General features: G+C 43.6%; 1 protein-coding gene across 5 annotated transcripts in view; it reads right to left on the reverse strand.

Moving 5' to 3' along the window:
• Positions 1-13643: 13643 nt before the first annotated feature.
• The window catches only part of GPBP1 (GC-rich promoter binding protein 1), a 33387-nt gene continuing 29766 nt past the window's right edge, over positions 13644-17264 (reverse strand). For all 5 annotated transcript variants that reach the window (XM_040579919.1, XM_040579920.1, XM_040579922.1 and 2 more), the window contains 2 exons: positions 15219-15321; positions 13644-14124 (listed from right to left, as the gene is read on the reverse strand). In XM_040579919.1, the coding sequence (XP_040435853.1) occupies positions 13966-14124; positions 15219-15321 (262 nt within the window). In that variant the 3' untranslated portion in view covers positions 13644-13965. The remainder of the gene's footprint in view (positions 14125-15218; positions 15322-17264) is intronic.

The following is a 17264-nucleotide window of genomic DNA, read 5'->3' on the forward strand; positions in this document are numbered from 1 at the left end:
GGAGCGGGGGGGGAAGAACTGGCTGGTTTTCCTGAAAAGTGGAACCATTTGTCTTGCGCCTAGCAGGGGTGACCCCAGAAGTGACCCCCAGCAGCAGCCTCATGCCCTGAACGCTCCTCACACCTGGGGAGAGCATGGCAGAGGGACAAGCAGCCTCCTTGCTTTGCAGAGAACTGCCTGACATGTTCAAAAGTTACCGCGTGGTTAGCATTATCCTGAAAAATGATAGTGGCCAGCACAAGAAGTATCCACTGAAGAGGCGTTTTCGTAAGGATCTGTAGGTGTCACGGTGGCACGAGTGCCACATGCAGGTTACAGAACAGGCAGCGCGGGAAGGAGACAGCACGAGCACTCCTAATCTGCTTTTCCAGGTCCTCACTCAGACATACTCAGTCCGTGCCTATCACACTTGAAAATAACCCATGTGCACTCAAGTCTTAGCAAAGAATTCATGCTTTGCTTCACCAAGGCAGGGTTTTAATCAGTAACAAACATAGACACCAACTCATTACAGCTCTTGGGAAACAGCCCCAGCCTGGGAGGACAAGGACACATTCTGCTTACACAAGGCAGCACACGCTGCAGTTGGGTGCCCCTCAACCTCCTCGGGTTTCTTCAAACCAGACACCTTGAGCAAAAGCTGCATCTCTGCCCACTGCAGCGACCTGCGCATCCTTGGATAGCTGGGCCTTAGGGCCTACGGCAGTTTTTAACTTTTGAGCAGCATGTCCTTTAACAGGGAAGACAGAAACAATGAAACAACCCACAGAAAATGAGGTCGTTCAAAAAGAAACTAAGGACTGAAACAGCATCTGTTCTTGGAGTCCTCGTACAGCTTAAAAAATTATATGTACACGCATGCACATGCACGCACATATGCATTGGCTTTAAAGAGTTTTCTGTGGGTTAAGAATTAAAAAAATCAGCAAACCCACAATATATGTTTTTGATTTTTCAATAGATTTCCATCTCCAGCAGAAAGTTACAAGAAGTTTAACTCTTATGTCCAGAACATACTGCATCCCACATCACATAATACGGTGACATTTACATGGCGGTTGCTCAGTTCTCCTATATTTCACCTTGTTCTACTGTCTGGTTCTTCTAGAAAAGAGAGCGGTGCATACACCCAGTGTCTTAACTCAAACACCTACTGCCCTGGCAGCTTGATCCCCCACAGTTTGGCCTGCTTTATGTATTCTGCTTTTACCTGTAGAGCGAGATAGGCTGCAAAAAGTTCTTTCCTAGAAAAAAAAGAATGTTTGGGGCCTGTCTTACAGGCAATGACAATAATTTTATGGGACTGGAGCTCTTAGACTTCCTTCTGCTGCACAGCTCTGGCTCAAGCACTGCCACGCAGCGAAGCTGCCTGCTTACAGCAGTGTGACGTGCCACGCACGCCCCGACTTGTGCAGCATTGCTCTAATCATCAACATGTGAAAGATGTAATCTGCTCTGCCTCTGGCATAACTGGGAGAAATCTTTAGATTTAAAATACTGCACGATACTGCTACTGAGCTAATGGATAACAGAAATGCCCAAGCTCTTCTTACATAGCAAAAAAGCAATTGAAGTGGTGCAAGATGAGGGAAGAGGGCTTCTTTTAAATGACTGTGAGCAAGTGTGGTTTTTTCTGGGTTTTTGTCAAAAAGATTGAAAATCCAGGCCCTGATTTAAATGGTGAACAAAGCGAAGGTTTGCATGAGAGGTATAGCAAAATCTCTGAGTATCACCCTTAATTCAAGTTGAGGCATGGGCAGATGGGGGAATAGTTCCTCCACTACAGAAGTAACAGGAACAAGACCTTTGTTTTTATTTCTCGCCCCTTAGATGGACACCTCCTGCTGTTTTCCAAGGAGCTGGAGACAGCAGCAGGCAGCTTTACTTCACTTGGTCCAATCCCAAGATAAAAACCAGCCTCTCCTCCTTCAGTTGCAGGCTCCATGAATCCCAGTCTTACCATAAAAGAGCTTTGTACTGTGTAAGTGCAGGACCTCCATTACACGTGTCTTTATTTGTAAAAATCCTTAAGCAGCTTCCTAGCCCCATACATCTCTGCTCCCTACAGCAGGAGAAAGTGCCCACAACTGCAGACAAGCATACGACTGAAGAACTGGAGGGCGTTTAACCCAGGACACAAACACTTGCAGCATCTCTTACAGTGTTAGCGTGACAACAGAATAAACTACTGTGAAGTGTTGTCTTCCTCCTTGAGCAAGAGAGGCAGAGCATCACCTCACACCCCAGAGACATGCTGATACACTAGTACATCTTATCCCCGACTCCCTTAGGTATGGATAGCTAAAACAAAATTGCTTTTAATTAAGAGTCTAAAACCCAGTTGTGAAGTCTTGTTTTCAACCACAGTGAGTATTTGTTCCTCCCACTGATGAACAGGGATGGGGTTGCTCTCCATCTTTGAAAAAATGAGGCAATTACGTAATTTGTCGTTAAAACAAAGGTGCTTTGTGCTACCCACCCAGATTTGAAGATTTTGTCCAAAAGCCAAAAAAACTTGTCATAAGTGCTCATGGCTCATTTCCAACAAACATTCATCAGCATCAGAACTTCAGGGCAGGAAAGAGATACAAACTTTTTTTAAAAGTCCAGTGGAAAACTCCTTTAAGTGACTGCAAGTTACAGACTGCAGAAAGCCATCTCCTCCCAACTCCAACCAGTTGCAGACCAGTTGCAAACATGAAAGCATGCCTCAACTGTATCTTTTCTGCCCTCTGGTGTCACCTTTCTGTGAAGAACAGAATCAGAGCTTTATTTCTGGTGTCCATTTTAACTGCCTCTTATTTTTTTTTTTTTTTTAAGCAAAGAACTACCTGTCCTATTGCAAACACTGAACACCGGTAGAGACAACTCGGAAAAGAGGACAATTTTTGGTTGAAAAACATCAGCCATGCCCAAACCCAACTGCAAAGTTTCAGGCAGCGTCACTGCCACACATGAATGCTACCAGCAATCCTGAAACAGATTTATATCAGGGAAGAATTATGGCAGGATGGAGAACACAACTGATTTTGCTCCCAGCTTTTCTGTAAACAAATGCTCTTGTATGCACAGAGTTTGTGTAGCTAAAAATAGAACAGAACTTCCTTTGCCTCCTTGATTTACAATACATGCAGGCTGTTCTGCTTATGAATATTCCTAGCCTAACTCCAACCTCTAACAGGCAGCTATTTCAGTTGTTTCACAAGTATAGTCATAAATTACATGAAAGTAGAGCAGTTCAATTAACAGTATAATTGCCTCTGCGTTTAGGGGCTGATATAGTAAAGTATCAAAAAAAATAGAATACTTAATTACACTGGTTTAGAAAAACAAAACTAGATTAACTAATAATAGTAGCACAAAACCTGCGAGTACAGCAGGGGCAGAGATCCGAGCCAGCCGAAGTTCTCCAGCACCCTCTTCTGGTTCCTGGAGCCCGCAGGCGCGACGGCAGCTGGAAACCTCCCTCCTGCCCAGCTGACGTTTGTAGACCTGGTTGATACATACCTACATGCGAGATAACGGGATGCCAGTGCCCTGAGCAGCACGACAGCGAACATACTGAACATCCTACAGCTCTGAAAATTTCAGGAAGAAATTTCAACTGTTGCAATATTGTTCCTGTGAGTCTCAGCATCTATCATTTGTGTTACTGTACTTGGTAAAAACCATAGATCCAGGGCCAGAGCCTTTGTATGCCAGACAACATACAGACACTGGGAAAAATTGTTTACAAGAGTCTGATGGAAGAGCAGAGGCAAATCATATGCAATACGGCCCAAGAGCCAGATAGAGATTAGAGTAGCCTGCGTTGTCAAGGTTCCTCATTCTGTTTTATTTCACTTTGGGAGGTTGGAGGGGACGAGGATAGTATTGTTAAACGCCTCTAGGAAGGAAGACAACAATGAAATTTCACTGACCTCAAGAAACAGTGTGGAAGAAAGTATAAAGATGCCTTTTTCAAATAGCATAGGTGACCCAATCCAGCATCATTGGGCAAAGGCAGATGCCATGCTCTTCAAGTCCAGTGAAAAGTGATGCATTGAGTAGGAGCATCTACATCACAGGGGGATCAAAAGTATGTTTAATGTAATCAGAGGCAGGAGATACATGAAAGGAGCCAGAGAGGATCAAAGACGGGACAAGAACCTGTGGGTATCACCCTAAGACAGGTGGAGCAGCATGGTGCTGAGGCCAGAGGCAGCACTGCTGACTGAAGAGCTGGGCAGATGAGCAGAGCCCCAGTGAGGAATCTTGAGATACCTGGGCAGAACAGGTTATAAGAGATGTGATACAGTGAAGATTTGCAAAAGCTAGAGGCAGTTATGAGAACGCACAGACTGTGAAAGATGGGGACACGCGTAGCAAGTTAATAATTAGGAATGGAAGCGAGGAGTGAAATGGTCAAGAGATACTATTTAAAAGTAAGAAAATAGAAACCAGACCATTGATTAGGAAGTTTGTCTTCTTGGCTAGGCAATACTGCCCCTGGACCATGTGAAGCCATTGACTTTTCTTCCTGTTGCACTGGTATTTTAGGGCATTGGTGTCAATAGCTCTGACGTCTGGGCCACACAACATTCAGAAGCTTCTTCCTCGCAGGGATCAGATACTTCAAAAACAATCATCAGCAGCTCACTTTCCATGCTCTCTGGTCACACCGCGGTGTCTTCTTCCTGGAGTCACTAGAGGTCCCTCAAAGCCCAGACTTCCAACACGTTGCACAGAGCTAAAGCACAGAAGGCACCCTTGAGGGATGACCATGCAGGGGCCCTGGCCAGGTAGCTGGGTGAGCCAAAGACAAGATGACCTTCTGTCCCTGCGTGGTCAGGCTTTCTTGCATGATGGAGGAGATAATAATGTACAGGTGCCAGTCACAGAAGAGCTTTGCAGGCAGACCAGGTTCATACTGAGGAAGATCCTGGGAACAAGAGCAAAGAGCAGCAAGGCCCAGAGACCCCTGCCAGCTGCTAGCCCCCACACCATTAATGACCATGAAAACCAGAAATAAGCATAACCAGTAACTTCAAATACGTTGATGGGTGGCAATGACAGCAGCCAGTGTACTGCTGCTGCCGGGCACCTTTAACATGAGCAAATACTAAGAAATACCCTCCCTCTGACCACACGCGCTCCCTGCATGGCCGGCGGAGCAAGGGCTCACCCCGCTCGCCACCTCTGCATCAGGTCCTCCCCCTCACCTCCCAATAAAGCCAGCAACAGTATTTGTCCCGTCACCCTGCAGCTTCGCCAAGATTGCCACTGTTACAAAGGTAATCAAAAAGGTTTCTTCGTTGCTGAGGCTTTTTACGTATTAGTTAACGCAGTCTGTCCATCCTGGTTCACCTCGCACAGCAGAGATAGGGTTTTATCATTGACAATTGACAGTGAAACTGTTGCTCACTGCTCAGAGGAACCATCTCACCTACATTTCCTCTGCTTGCTTCTGCGTTTACGCTTGGTTAGCTCTTAAACACCACTAAAGCATTTCGACATCGACTTTACCAGCCTGCAGGTCTTTGCTGCCCACACCACCGACTGTGCTAGGAAGCCCTCCAGTTCAGCCTCAGGCTGTGAGCCACCAGTTTCCATCAGCCCTCTTCCTCCTTTCTGAGCCCCCAGCCCTGCTGAGCCCCCCACCCACACGGCACCCGTCGCTCCAGCACCCAGCACAGCACCAGGACCTCTGGCTGCCCTCACGGCTCTCTCCAGAGGCCAGTTTGCTCCCCCAGCCCCAGCAGGCAGCTCAGGCCCATCTGGGACTTAACAAGTAGCTCCTGGTCCACAGCTGCAGCCCTGCTGAAGCCCCTGTACTTGGCAAAGCCATCTTTCACTTCACTCAGCTGTTTCTGCTAAATGCTGAGCTTTTTCACTGCCCAGCCCCACAAACCATACCTCTGCATAGTCCTCTTCACCCTTCGTTCTTACTATTCCTTTATAAATAGTTTTCTTCTGTTACCCAGGGGAAGAAGCCAGCAAATGAGTCCTGGTGGGGTGAAGGTGTCTTAGTCTATGTCCTGCTCCCTCAGCCCAAGTGGGGCAGTTTCTGCATCCTTTTGCTGCTGACTCACTGTTTCTGTACCACAAAATCTGCCAAAAATGCAAAGGTGAGACCATCTGATTTTCAGAAATCTTTATAGCATCCGGGGGGGGAGGGGAACCAAACCAAACCAAACAAAAAAACCAAACCACCACTGAAGAAAAATGCATATTTACCCTAGCTGCCCAGTTTTGACCAAGACACGAGTTAAACGAGGCTGCACATGATTCTTCTGATTTCAGCCAAATACTAGCCTCACCTCCTTGGGGACCTCTGGACTTTCCCCACTCCTGCCCCACACTTTAGGTAAGGGTACTTCTACGCCCTGGGTTACTTGGAGGATGCCCTCATCCTCACCCACAGGACCGTACCTGCTCCTAAAATCCCCTAAAGGAATTTACAAAACTTCCAGCTTTTTTCTAATCCCTTTTTCAACCTTCATTTTCCCACTCATACAACAGGAAACAATTCTAACACCAGGACCACCTTTTTTAAAGTGCCAAGATGAACGTAATCAAAGAAAATTAAGGTCAAGCACTTGCAAGATGAGAAATACAGGACTTGACTGAAGGCCAGGAAGAACAAGCCTGCACAGCCTTCAAGCCCTTACAGGTATGCATTATTTATTAGCTATTAATTGCATAAGCACATACCATTCCCCTGGCAAGACACCTGCCTTAATCAGTATTTTGGGTTTACTTCATTAACGCATCATCCGCACTGTGCACAAAATACAGAACTACTCCCCTCCTCATTAAGCATGCCTCTGCATGGTGGGCTGGCTGTGGCTGGACACCAGGTGCCCACGAAGCTGCTCTGTCACTCGCCTCCTCAGCAGAATGGAAGGTGGGGGGTGGAGAAAAGATGATGAAAAAAACCCTTGTGGGTCAAGATAAAGGCAGTTTAATGAAAGCAATACCAAAAGTCACGTTTGTGTGGAAGCAAAGGAAAACAGATAATGCTATTCTCTGCTTCCCATCAGCAGGTGACGTTCAGCCTCTTCCTGGGAAGCGGAGCTTTGGCACATGTGGTGTTTGCTCCAGAAAACAAACATAAATAACAAATGCCCCCATTCCTTCCTCCTTTCTCTTAGCTTTTATTGCTGAGCAGGTGTCATATGGTATGGAATATCCCTTTGGTCACTTTGGGTCAGCTGTCCTGGCCATGTCCCCTCCCAGGATGGTGCCCACCCCCAGCCTACTGGTGAGGGGGGGAAGGCTGGCGGGACAGCCTTGATGCTGTGCGAGCGCTGCTCAGCAGTAGCCAAAACACCGGTGTGTTATCACCGCCTTTCTGGCTACCAACGTGGAGCACAGTGCCCTGGGGGCTGCTATGGGGCTCAGCCAGACCCAATACAGTACGGTACTCTTGTACTGAGCTCTTCACCAACTTGAATCTACTTTTACAGCCTTGTGGTTAGCCCACAGAATGGTCCCTTTTTTCCAAGTAAATAAACTGCCAAGAACATGATAAAAAATTTCAGAAACATCCACTAAAATCAACACCTTGCTTGGTTATTGTTAAACCTGCCACATCCTGACCAGTTTTATGTAAATTTCAAAAATAGAGACAAGAAATAAGAGAACTACATCAAACCTCTACATGAAACATCTAAGATTTTGACTTTCTCACAATGCAACTCTATCATCTGAGATCATCACATGCAGCAAATGTTGGCGATAATCTTCTAACAGAAGACTAGCCATTAAGAGATGGTGACAAAACTTCACTGGCAGAAGACAACACTTCCGCTTTCAGCTACATGATCTGGATGGAAACATACTGCAGACAATTTTCAAAATTATGACCTCGTGCCCTCTCCCGTTTGCTCCCATTTATACTTGCCACTCAGATTTCTTTTCCCTCTTTGGCCATTGAGTTCTCCCCACTTTTAGCTACCTTCAGCCCACATGCTGGGCTCTGCCACCCTGCAGCTGCATTCCGAGTGACCTGCTCAGCCAGGGAAAACTGGTCACACAAAGTTAAGTATTTGGCAGTTAAGTGACTGAGAACAGATACTTGCAGTGGAAGCATAAGGTAACCATAACCACCGCCAGCATCACCAGTATCACCTGCAACAGTATGGTCATTCTACAGCAGTTTCATCAAACAAAGGACTAAAAATTCAATTATACTGATTTATGGTTTAACTGGAACATTAAGATATTCCCACACTGCGTTTTCAGAACACCCAATTCATTAACCTCAACTAAGAAAATGTTTTTATTCTGTACAGGGATTATTTGTGCATGCCCATTTTGGAGATGGACAATGAAAAAAATCCAAGCAAACTGCTCATGTGAGGGCTTAGTAAAATATCTGCATATTCCACATTGATACTTGAGCTTCTTTTTAAACCAGCTTTCCAATGCAGACAGAAGTATTTCTCAGCTTTTAGTAATGAAGTGATTACAGCTCAGCATAAGCAGTGGCTTGATTCAGTACGCTGCTTACAGTACTTGTAAATTCTTTACAGACTGGTTCATTTCAAACATTGTCCTTCCAAACAGCATACCTTGTTACCTAAAGCAATGTTACAGGAAAAAAAGTGAGCCTTGTTGATGAAGAGGCCCTTCAGCCTGGCTATAATTTAAGTTGTGTATATCCTGGGTGGGAAAGAGCACGATACTCTTGACAAGAGCCACCAGCAGTACAAATGGCAAGCATAGAAAACAAGTTATTGCTAACAATTCTACAACGTCCCCTTGTATTGCATTCAGATTGTGTGCACTTGTATGCCGGATGACGCAAGGCTCAATCATTTTTCATCTGTCCATGATGCAGTCACTTGAGCTGTGACAGGATGCATCGTAACTTGCTAAAGAAGGTTCCACTTGAGCAGCCTTGCAACAGGAAGCAACGGGAGATGGAAGACATATAGAATAGTACAGAGCTCCCAGACATCAAGCTGTCACACAGAAGGAGGAATAAGAATCAAAAGGAAGCCACTGCCTGTACCAAAGCTGTACTATACTGTAAAATAAGCAGGATCAGAGCCACACATTATGTCCTACTACTGGCTGTAATAAGTAACAGATTGGAGGAAAAACTGCATCATCTTCCTTGACTCAACTGTGAGAACACCAAGGCAACAGTGGATACCGTCTGGCTTCAGAGGAGGTCAGGAGCTGTCTGTTGGTACCTGATGCAAAGAGGTCTGTGTCAGAACCTACAGGCTTAGATGATGGTAACTCAGGACAGCACACAACCAGTCTGGTAATCTAGCAAAATGCAGTAGCTCAGGCTGTTCCAAGTTCACCATTTTAGCATTTGGAATTTCTTGCATCAGTTCTCAAGCTTGACTGCTTCCTGGCAGAATGCAAGGAGTTTGTTTTCCTTTGCTTCCCAAGCTGAAGCTCTGTAGTGCCTTGCTTGGTACCACCAGAACCAGTTATCTTCTGACACCTCCCAAAGAGAACCCAAGTTCCCTCACACTGATCCAAGATCCATCAGCCTGATGTGCAGATGCTTCTCTGGACATGAGCAATCATACCAGTTGCCAAAAATACTCCCTTCCACTTCAAAGCTGTGTCTTTGACCTAGATAGGATAGGAAACTACATAAGCATTTGCCCTGCAAATCTGGAACCTCATTTCTCTATAACAATCAGGCTATTGCCAGGGGACTAAACAGCTGCATACTAAGAGGATGTTCAAGAAAGGTGCACACAGAATAAAGGCTGGCTAGTAAGCATACTCTCAAGTATCTTTGTAGGGATTTAAGAAATGCATGCCACTGTAGGCCATGTAAGACCTCACATCTCCATCAGATGATCAGATCTGCACAAGAGACTGCAAGGGAAGCAAGCCTTGGTAGGCACTGAATTCAGTAACAGAGCAGTATACCTGCTGACCAGCTGGTCAAAGGTATGAATTTTTCTTTAGCCTGCCTGAAGGTCTTTCCTAGATAGCAACACAGTGAGATAGACCTCAGAGGTTGCTTAGCGACGTCTGAGGCAGTGCAAACCTCCAGAGACAGAAGAAAGTTTTGGGCACACACCTACGCCTCACACAGAACCAGGCTGCCCCACAAATTGCTGCCAGTGCTGGTTTAGCAAATGTATTGCCAGCCACCCCCAGGGAAGGCTGAAAAGCGATCCAGGGAATGAAACAAGCCTTATTCAGCTTGCCGTAAAGCTCACTGACAATTATGAGTAACAGCACAGGGAAAGCTGACCAGCTACTCAGCACATTTATCATCCTAATGAGCCAATAATTCTTGGTGCCCAAGAGCAATAATCCTTAATCACACCAAAAGTTCCCTGCAGCTGACTAACTGCCTCAGCCGCTGCCTAGCAAGCAAACAAAAAAAACCAGGGAAAAACAAAGACATCCTTAACTAAAGTCTCCTTCCAGTTTCCAGCAACGAACAGTTTAAATGTATTTACTGAAGAAGAGGTATTCTTTAGAGAAGAAACAGTAAATTTGAGGTTCCCATCATAAATAAAGCAGATTCCGCACACACACACACACACACCAAGGCAACTGCATAGGAAAACAAAAATCCATGTCCTTCACACTTGATAATATTTCTCAAAGACTAGGATAACAAGCAGCAAAAATCTTACTTTTGTATCTTGATTGGGTCCAATATGCACCAGTGGGCAACTTTAACTCTTTCCAGGAAAGATACCTAGCTTCTCTTACCAGTTAAAAGAGAAGGCAGCCCTGTACAAGCCAGTGAGGGAGGGCTCTGGTCATTCTAGGCGAGGTAAGGAGACCCAGCTCCCTACCACCAGCACCAGTACCCTCCACATCAGCTGCAGGTAGAGGGCACATCCCCCACAACCAACAGATCAGAACATCAGTCAGTGACTCATCACCTGTCTTCCCTTTGGAAGAAGGATGGAAAGGGGAACCAGGAACATACAGTTCTCTGCCGATAAAGACATGATGAAGATCTGAAATGGCAGTGACTGCAAAACACACAGCAGCGCCATGTCTGCATGCATTAGTCGGTGATTACTGTCACTGAAGTCAAGCTCTTTCAGCCCAGCACTGACAAACTACCTCCAGCAGACATTCTTTAACATACAAAGCTTACTACAACCTACTAAGGGAATGAGCAAGCTTGGTCCACCAATCTCTTAAGTCTTTTAAGGGAGATTTCCTTGCTGGTGTTTACTCTGCTCAAGCAGAAAAATAAGAGAGGATATATCCTGGGATTAGATCCTGGTTTACATAGGACAGAAGAGAATGACCAATGAACCACTAAAATTGTCCTGGGAAAGGAACAAAGTCAAAGATGGAAAAAGTTGCAGCGTTACATATGAGAGAACCAGATCTCACTCTGCTTTATGTTCCCAAGCACTGACCAAAAGGGAGGGGAACAACGCAAAAGAATGCTTTCATATATTTTACGGAAGCAAAATATGAAAATCAACTTTGTTTCAAGTGATGTTTCCCAGGAAAATACAAAAACTCAGCTGAAAATAGAGTTCCTCAGTGAATGACTAAGTGTTTCTTAAGGTGGCCAAAAAAAAAAAAAAAAAAAGAGGACCAACAAACACTACTACTCAGTTTTGCCATAAGTAAATACAACATAAGGCAATCCGATTCCTCAGTGAAAACATCAAAGCTTCCCCATTCCCATAGTGCAGTGAAGGGCAAAGAAAGTGACAGAGCAGGCAGACAACCTTCATCTACAGGCTGTGCAGACCTCTGATGTGTCTCTAAACCAGCAGAACAGACCACAGCACAGGACTAGAGCTGAATCCATAAGCATCAGTTGGTTAAGGCTACGCATCTGCACATCAACTCACAGCATCAAACATGCCATACTTCAGAAACACAAGCTTGGTGTAGCAGCAGTAGACAGTAATTATGTCACACAGAGCCAGGACAAACGACACAGCAGACAGACACAAGAGATGCAGGCACACACTCAGAGAAAAGAAGTTATGAAGCCTGTAGAGGCGTTCCATTCCACAAAGCAAAACCACTACTGCTCAATTCCTGTTACCTCCTTTGCTCACAGCTCGTTGTAACCAGTGCTTCTGTTCAGGTGCAGGATATAAACTACTAAAGCAAGTACTAAGTATAACTATAACTTCTACTTTCTCTAAATTTTCTCAGTTACAACCTGTACATTTCCCAAGTCTATACTCTTAGTACAACACATTTCTTCTGTAATTACTGTATCTTCCCAAAGGGTTAATTACAGAGGTGACAGCTGTTACTAACTGAACAAGGGGGGGGGGGGGGGGGGGGGGAGGTCTATGTCCCACTTTGAGAAATACCAAAGCAAAAAAGTTTTCACTCAGTAATAAAAAGTGTATTCACATACCACTGAGTAATTAGGATAGGCAGAAGATCGTATTGATAGGATGTGAAAACCAAAAAGAGAATACAGTAGATCGAGGTGTCAAATTTAATCAAAAAAAAAAAAACAAAAAACCACCTGCAGGAGAGGGGAAGGAGGAGGAAGGTGTGTAAGGCATGCAGGTAGGGAAGACTTCATCACTGATATGGCAGATTTCTCTTTAAAAAAAGGAATCTATCCTCTTAAATTTAGATGAGAAAATTACGTATGTCAGTACATGATGATAAAAGTAACTACATAAACATTTGCATGCCTGTTCCAAGACAAAAACTGACCTCTTGAATAGAAATTTCTGCTTAAACTAATAACAAAAAAAACCCTGAAACATACCACCTTAGTCCCAAATTGATATATGCCAGCTTACAAAAAATGTCTTGTCCTGAAGAAGTTAAATATGGACAAAATCTCACCTATATAAATATTTTTGCTTTACGAGTTCTAAATGGCAAATTACTTATTATAAGAAATAGTACAAATCAAAAATATCTTGAAGGGGGAATGTCTGTATATGTAAGCTGTGTTATAAATGTGACATCACCAAGAGCAGTTGCGTTTATGAATTAATGCTATATAGCTTGTACAACCCTGTGGAAAATATTTAAAGAACTAAAATGAACCAAATAAAACTATAACTAACAAAGAATTAGTTTTCAAATGTGTGATCATAAAGAAAAAGTCTGACACAAAGTAAGCAAAACAAGTAGTTACTGCACAGATATACTTCTGCTGCTATAAAAGCAAGACCTTGCGGTTAGTGTTTTTACTTCATTTTGAAATGTAGTCACTACTGCCACAGTACATTTCATGTAAATACAAACAAAACTTACCAGATTTAAAAACAGTACCCTTGATACTATGCACTGAGACAATACTCCAATAGTAAATCCTAAAACTAGGTGCTTATCTTCCCACAAGGCAAGCGTTCACTGTGAGAATACTGGGTCTTGCTATCCCATAAACCTTTACTTTAAAGGTTAGTTCTAGAAATTTGGAACTGTAACATCAGGGTCTTTTGCCATTACTAACAACTACACCACAAACGGCTAAAGAGCGGTTATGTGTGCAAGGAGAACAGTACAACAGCTCAATTAAGGAAAAGTGTTTTAGTGCACTTTGTTCATCTTAGCCAACATGCTACGTTGCCTGTTTTGCGTACAAAGAGGACTGACTTCCCTTATTTCCACTGTAAGAACGAAATGACTTGGCAAGCTTAACACTGTGTCAAGCGGCCCTTTTCTTCCCTTATGACCTGAACATTTTAAGAAAGAAGGTTTGCAAGACATTACACAATTCTTCGGTTTTATTATTAAATGAGAAAGTCCGATTTATGACATTGTCACATTGCTAGTCATAAATGTTTCAGTGATGAAGACAGCCAATGCCGGGTCAACCCATGTCCTCGTTCTACAATATTCATTTACGAAGGAATCGTAGTGAATATTCAACATACCCAATACAACATTCCTTCCTTCCCTCAGACAGAAGTCCCATCATTCTTCCGCTAGTGGGTATCTTACTATATAAATTCGAGATTTTTTTGTGGACTACCCATCCCCAAACTTTAATCAGATTAGAACGGGCTTCTACAGATGTTACAGAAGTCTTCACACGTCATCATCATCTGACGTATCACTGCTGCTTGTCTCAGAATCCTCATTCTCCAGAGCAGATGTGAAAGTGCTGTTTTTCCAGGGGCTAAATTTAAAGTCACAGATAAGGTCATTTTTCAAAATGATGTTTTTCCGAAGGCCATTTTTTTGTAACTGAAATGAGAAAGAGAGATACATTTAGAGAATGAAAAGCTAAACACAACGATCTGTTGCATTTCAACATTCTCTACACGTTCACCTCTGGGCTGCGTTAGATCCACAGCACTACCTGTTCATATATACACAGGAGAACTCCCAAGCACCTTCTGGGCCAGTCACCAGGCCAAGTGCCTCCAACTGAACTAAGCTCCTGCAGTCAACAAGGGCTTACTCTCTTCTCAGCCACTTCCTCAGATACCTTGCCCCAGTGACCTCTCCTCCTACGTGGTCTCTCCTGCAGTGCATTCCCTTTTTCCAGCGTTGCAAACATCTGTGCTAAGGGCAGGGTCTGCCATAAGGCAGGGGCCCAGAACAGGAGAAGCAGCGGGGAGGAATGGGTATCCCTACCTGTCTACCTGATGCAGTTGGAAAGTCACAGACACTGGAGAGAAAGGAAACAACTGATTCTACAACAAGAAAGGAATTACTGCATTTCCACACATTGTGCAGAAGCCAAGCATTTAAGAGTTCAATACTCCAAATGCTCCACATGTATGGCTAGACATATGGAAATATCACATGTTCAGATTTAACACTGCACAACATCCTCCTTTACAGCCCCTCCTCACTGACTCCACCAGGGATATACAGAATTCCTAACTTAAAAAAAGAAATATTTTTCTTTAAAAATCAAGTCTAGATTGCATTTTCAGATTTTGTTACTAGTGAATTAAATGTGCCTCAATTTCCAGTAGAGAAAGGTCAATCATGGAGAGCCAAGGAAACTGCACAAAAAACTTACAAGAAAATTCCCCTTCCTCAGGCTAAGCTGAGGTGCTCGAAAGCCTGTGCAATTTACTACCAGCAGTGCTGAAACTACATGTAAGCACTTCCTTACCTCTCCCTTGATACTTTAAGCATAGGCCTTACCCACAATAAGCACTGGTCCCTTATCTTTTTGAAGCAACTGTTCTTCCAGAAGTATAATACTGAAATGCTACTGAAACAGCAACCTCTCTAACCATCAAAATTACCGCAAATCCTCCTCAAAGGTAAGAGTTTAGGTTAGCCAGCTACAAGTTAATAATGGAACATTAACTTCATGTTACCTGTTCACTAATGATTCGGAACTCCCTCATCTCATCCTCTGTTAAGGGAGCAAATGTTTCATCATTTTCAGTGTCTTCCTGCCAGCCCATCTCCTTCAACAGCCTTTAAATCAAAAACAACATTAAGAAACTTGCTACATCCACTCAAGGCATTTCAAGCTCTGCCTAGGTGTAAAGATCTGTAACAAATGGATTAATCACTCTATATTTTTGTTAAACTCTTAAATAGAAGTAGGTTAAAAGCCTTACAAAAAGATACAGAAAGCATAAAAGTTGGGAAGCTATCAGGTCTTTCACAGATGACCCCGTTTTAAAAACTGTACCTTTGTCTTAAGGTAACAGATCTGTGTCAGGTGGAAAAGCAAGAATGTATTTCCTTTGCATAGCTGCTCTGGTGGAGCAGCAATTAATCCCTTGAAAACAGTATGAAGAGACAAAGACTGACACTGAAGGAATCTGCAGGTTTTCCTGGGTAACAGAGCAGCCATGAGGAACACTGGTGGAGCCTCTCCATGGGAAGCAATTCAGGATGGTCACATAGTGCTTCTTTCTTCCAGCACATGCTAACGTCAGAGCCAGGACAGGCTTCTTTGCAACTGAGTACCACCCAGCGGCAGCTGCTGCTACTTCAGCACAGGCAGACTACAACTAGGAGTGAGTTTTGGGATGAGCAGAGGAAAAGGAACAAGAGAGATTCCTTTCATGACTAAGCTTGAGATATCCAGAAATGTAATACATAATGTTTTAGCTAGTGTGAAAAGTCAAGCGGTATCTGAACAGGAAGAAAGTGTTTTTACACATGAAGACACTGTGAAAACAGGGGTTATCCGAGGGTGAAGAAACCATTACTCTAAACAATGAAGACAGTAAGTTCTCTTGCTGCAAAGTTTTTGCCAGAAGGATTAGCACATTCTTCAGCCAAACCGTGCACTTGTTGACCTCAGATGTTAGAGAAAATTAGAAGCTATTTCACAAATAATAAAGGTTTCTAAAGTATATGCCAGAACTGACATACGGCATCACAGAATGGTGGATATATTCACACAGGGAAGTAAGACAAACTCATAGCTGATGTGATGGGCCAGGTATGTCATTTAGCCAGACTGAGAAGAACACGTCCTTCAGTATAACCCTCCCCCCCCCAAAGAACTCTAGGTCCCAATACAATGGATGTGCATTGGGCAAACTTGCAGGTGACCAGTGACACCAATGACTGTTGTTAAACCATAATAAAAGTAGAAATTGTAGAAGGGGAGAACAGCACTACTCTGTTTACAAAAAAGTTAACAGGACAGTTACAGAAATGGAAATGACATCCTCTGTAGTATTTGGACCGAACTGGACAATGTGACAGCCAAGAACAATTAAATCCTCAGGAAGCAGCAGAAATAATATGCAAGTCATCCAAAGCTCTCTTAAAAGAGAATATGCGCATACAGAAAACTACTTGCAATGCTAAATGCAGTTCAGTGACAGTTACATTTTTGCCAACAGTAATTTGAGTTAGAAAGTTTTACTGCAAGCTAAGAATAAATGGAACAGTTACAGAGCTCTTGTCAACGTATATTAAGTTTAGGGCAATAGCTAATTATTTTTTAAGTAACATTGTCTGAAGTTAGCAGGACCACTGTCCCTTTGAAGAAACACTAGGCTTCTAGAACGGTTGGAAGGATGAACTACAAAAAAAAAAAAATTCAGATTAGCAAACTTGACAACAACAAGATAGCTGTTTGTTGGAAGCTTCCCCAGCAGAAGAGAAGCCCAAGATACACTTTGTACAAGACATGCCAATACCGTTACTAGGCATGCACAATTAGCCTGTGAGTTAAGATGGTCACTTCAAGTCCAATTTACCACAAAAAGGCTTACCATAACATCTGTCTACATACACACAGAGGTCACTAGCCAAAGGGCTAGCACACAGCCTCTCTGGGACACCACAAAGGAAAGACATTTGCCCAGAAACCCTATGAAAGCCAAAGTCACTTGAATTGAAAAATGAGTGTTACATCTGACTCCTAGCCAACAAATTGTCATCAGCAGCCT

This window comes from Falco naumanni, chromosome Z (assembly GCF_017639655.2).
Source record: "Falco naumanni isolate bFalNau1 chromosome Z, bFalNau1.pat, whole genome shotgun sequence".
Taxonomy (NCBI): Eukaryota; Metazoa; Chordata; class Aves; order Falconiformes; family Falconidae; genus Falco; species Falco naumanni.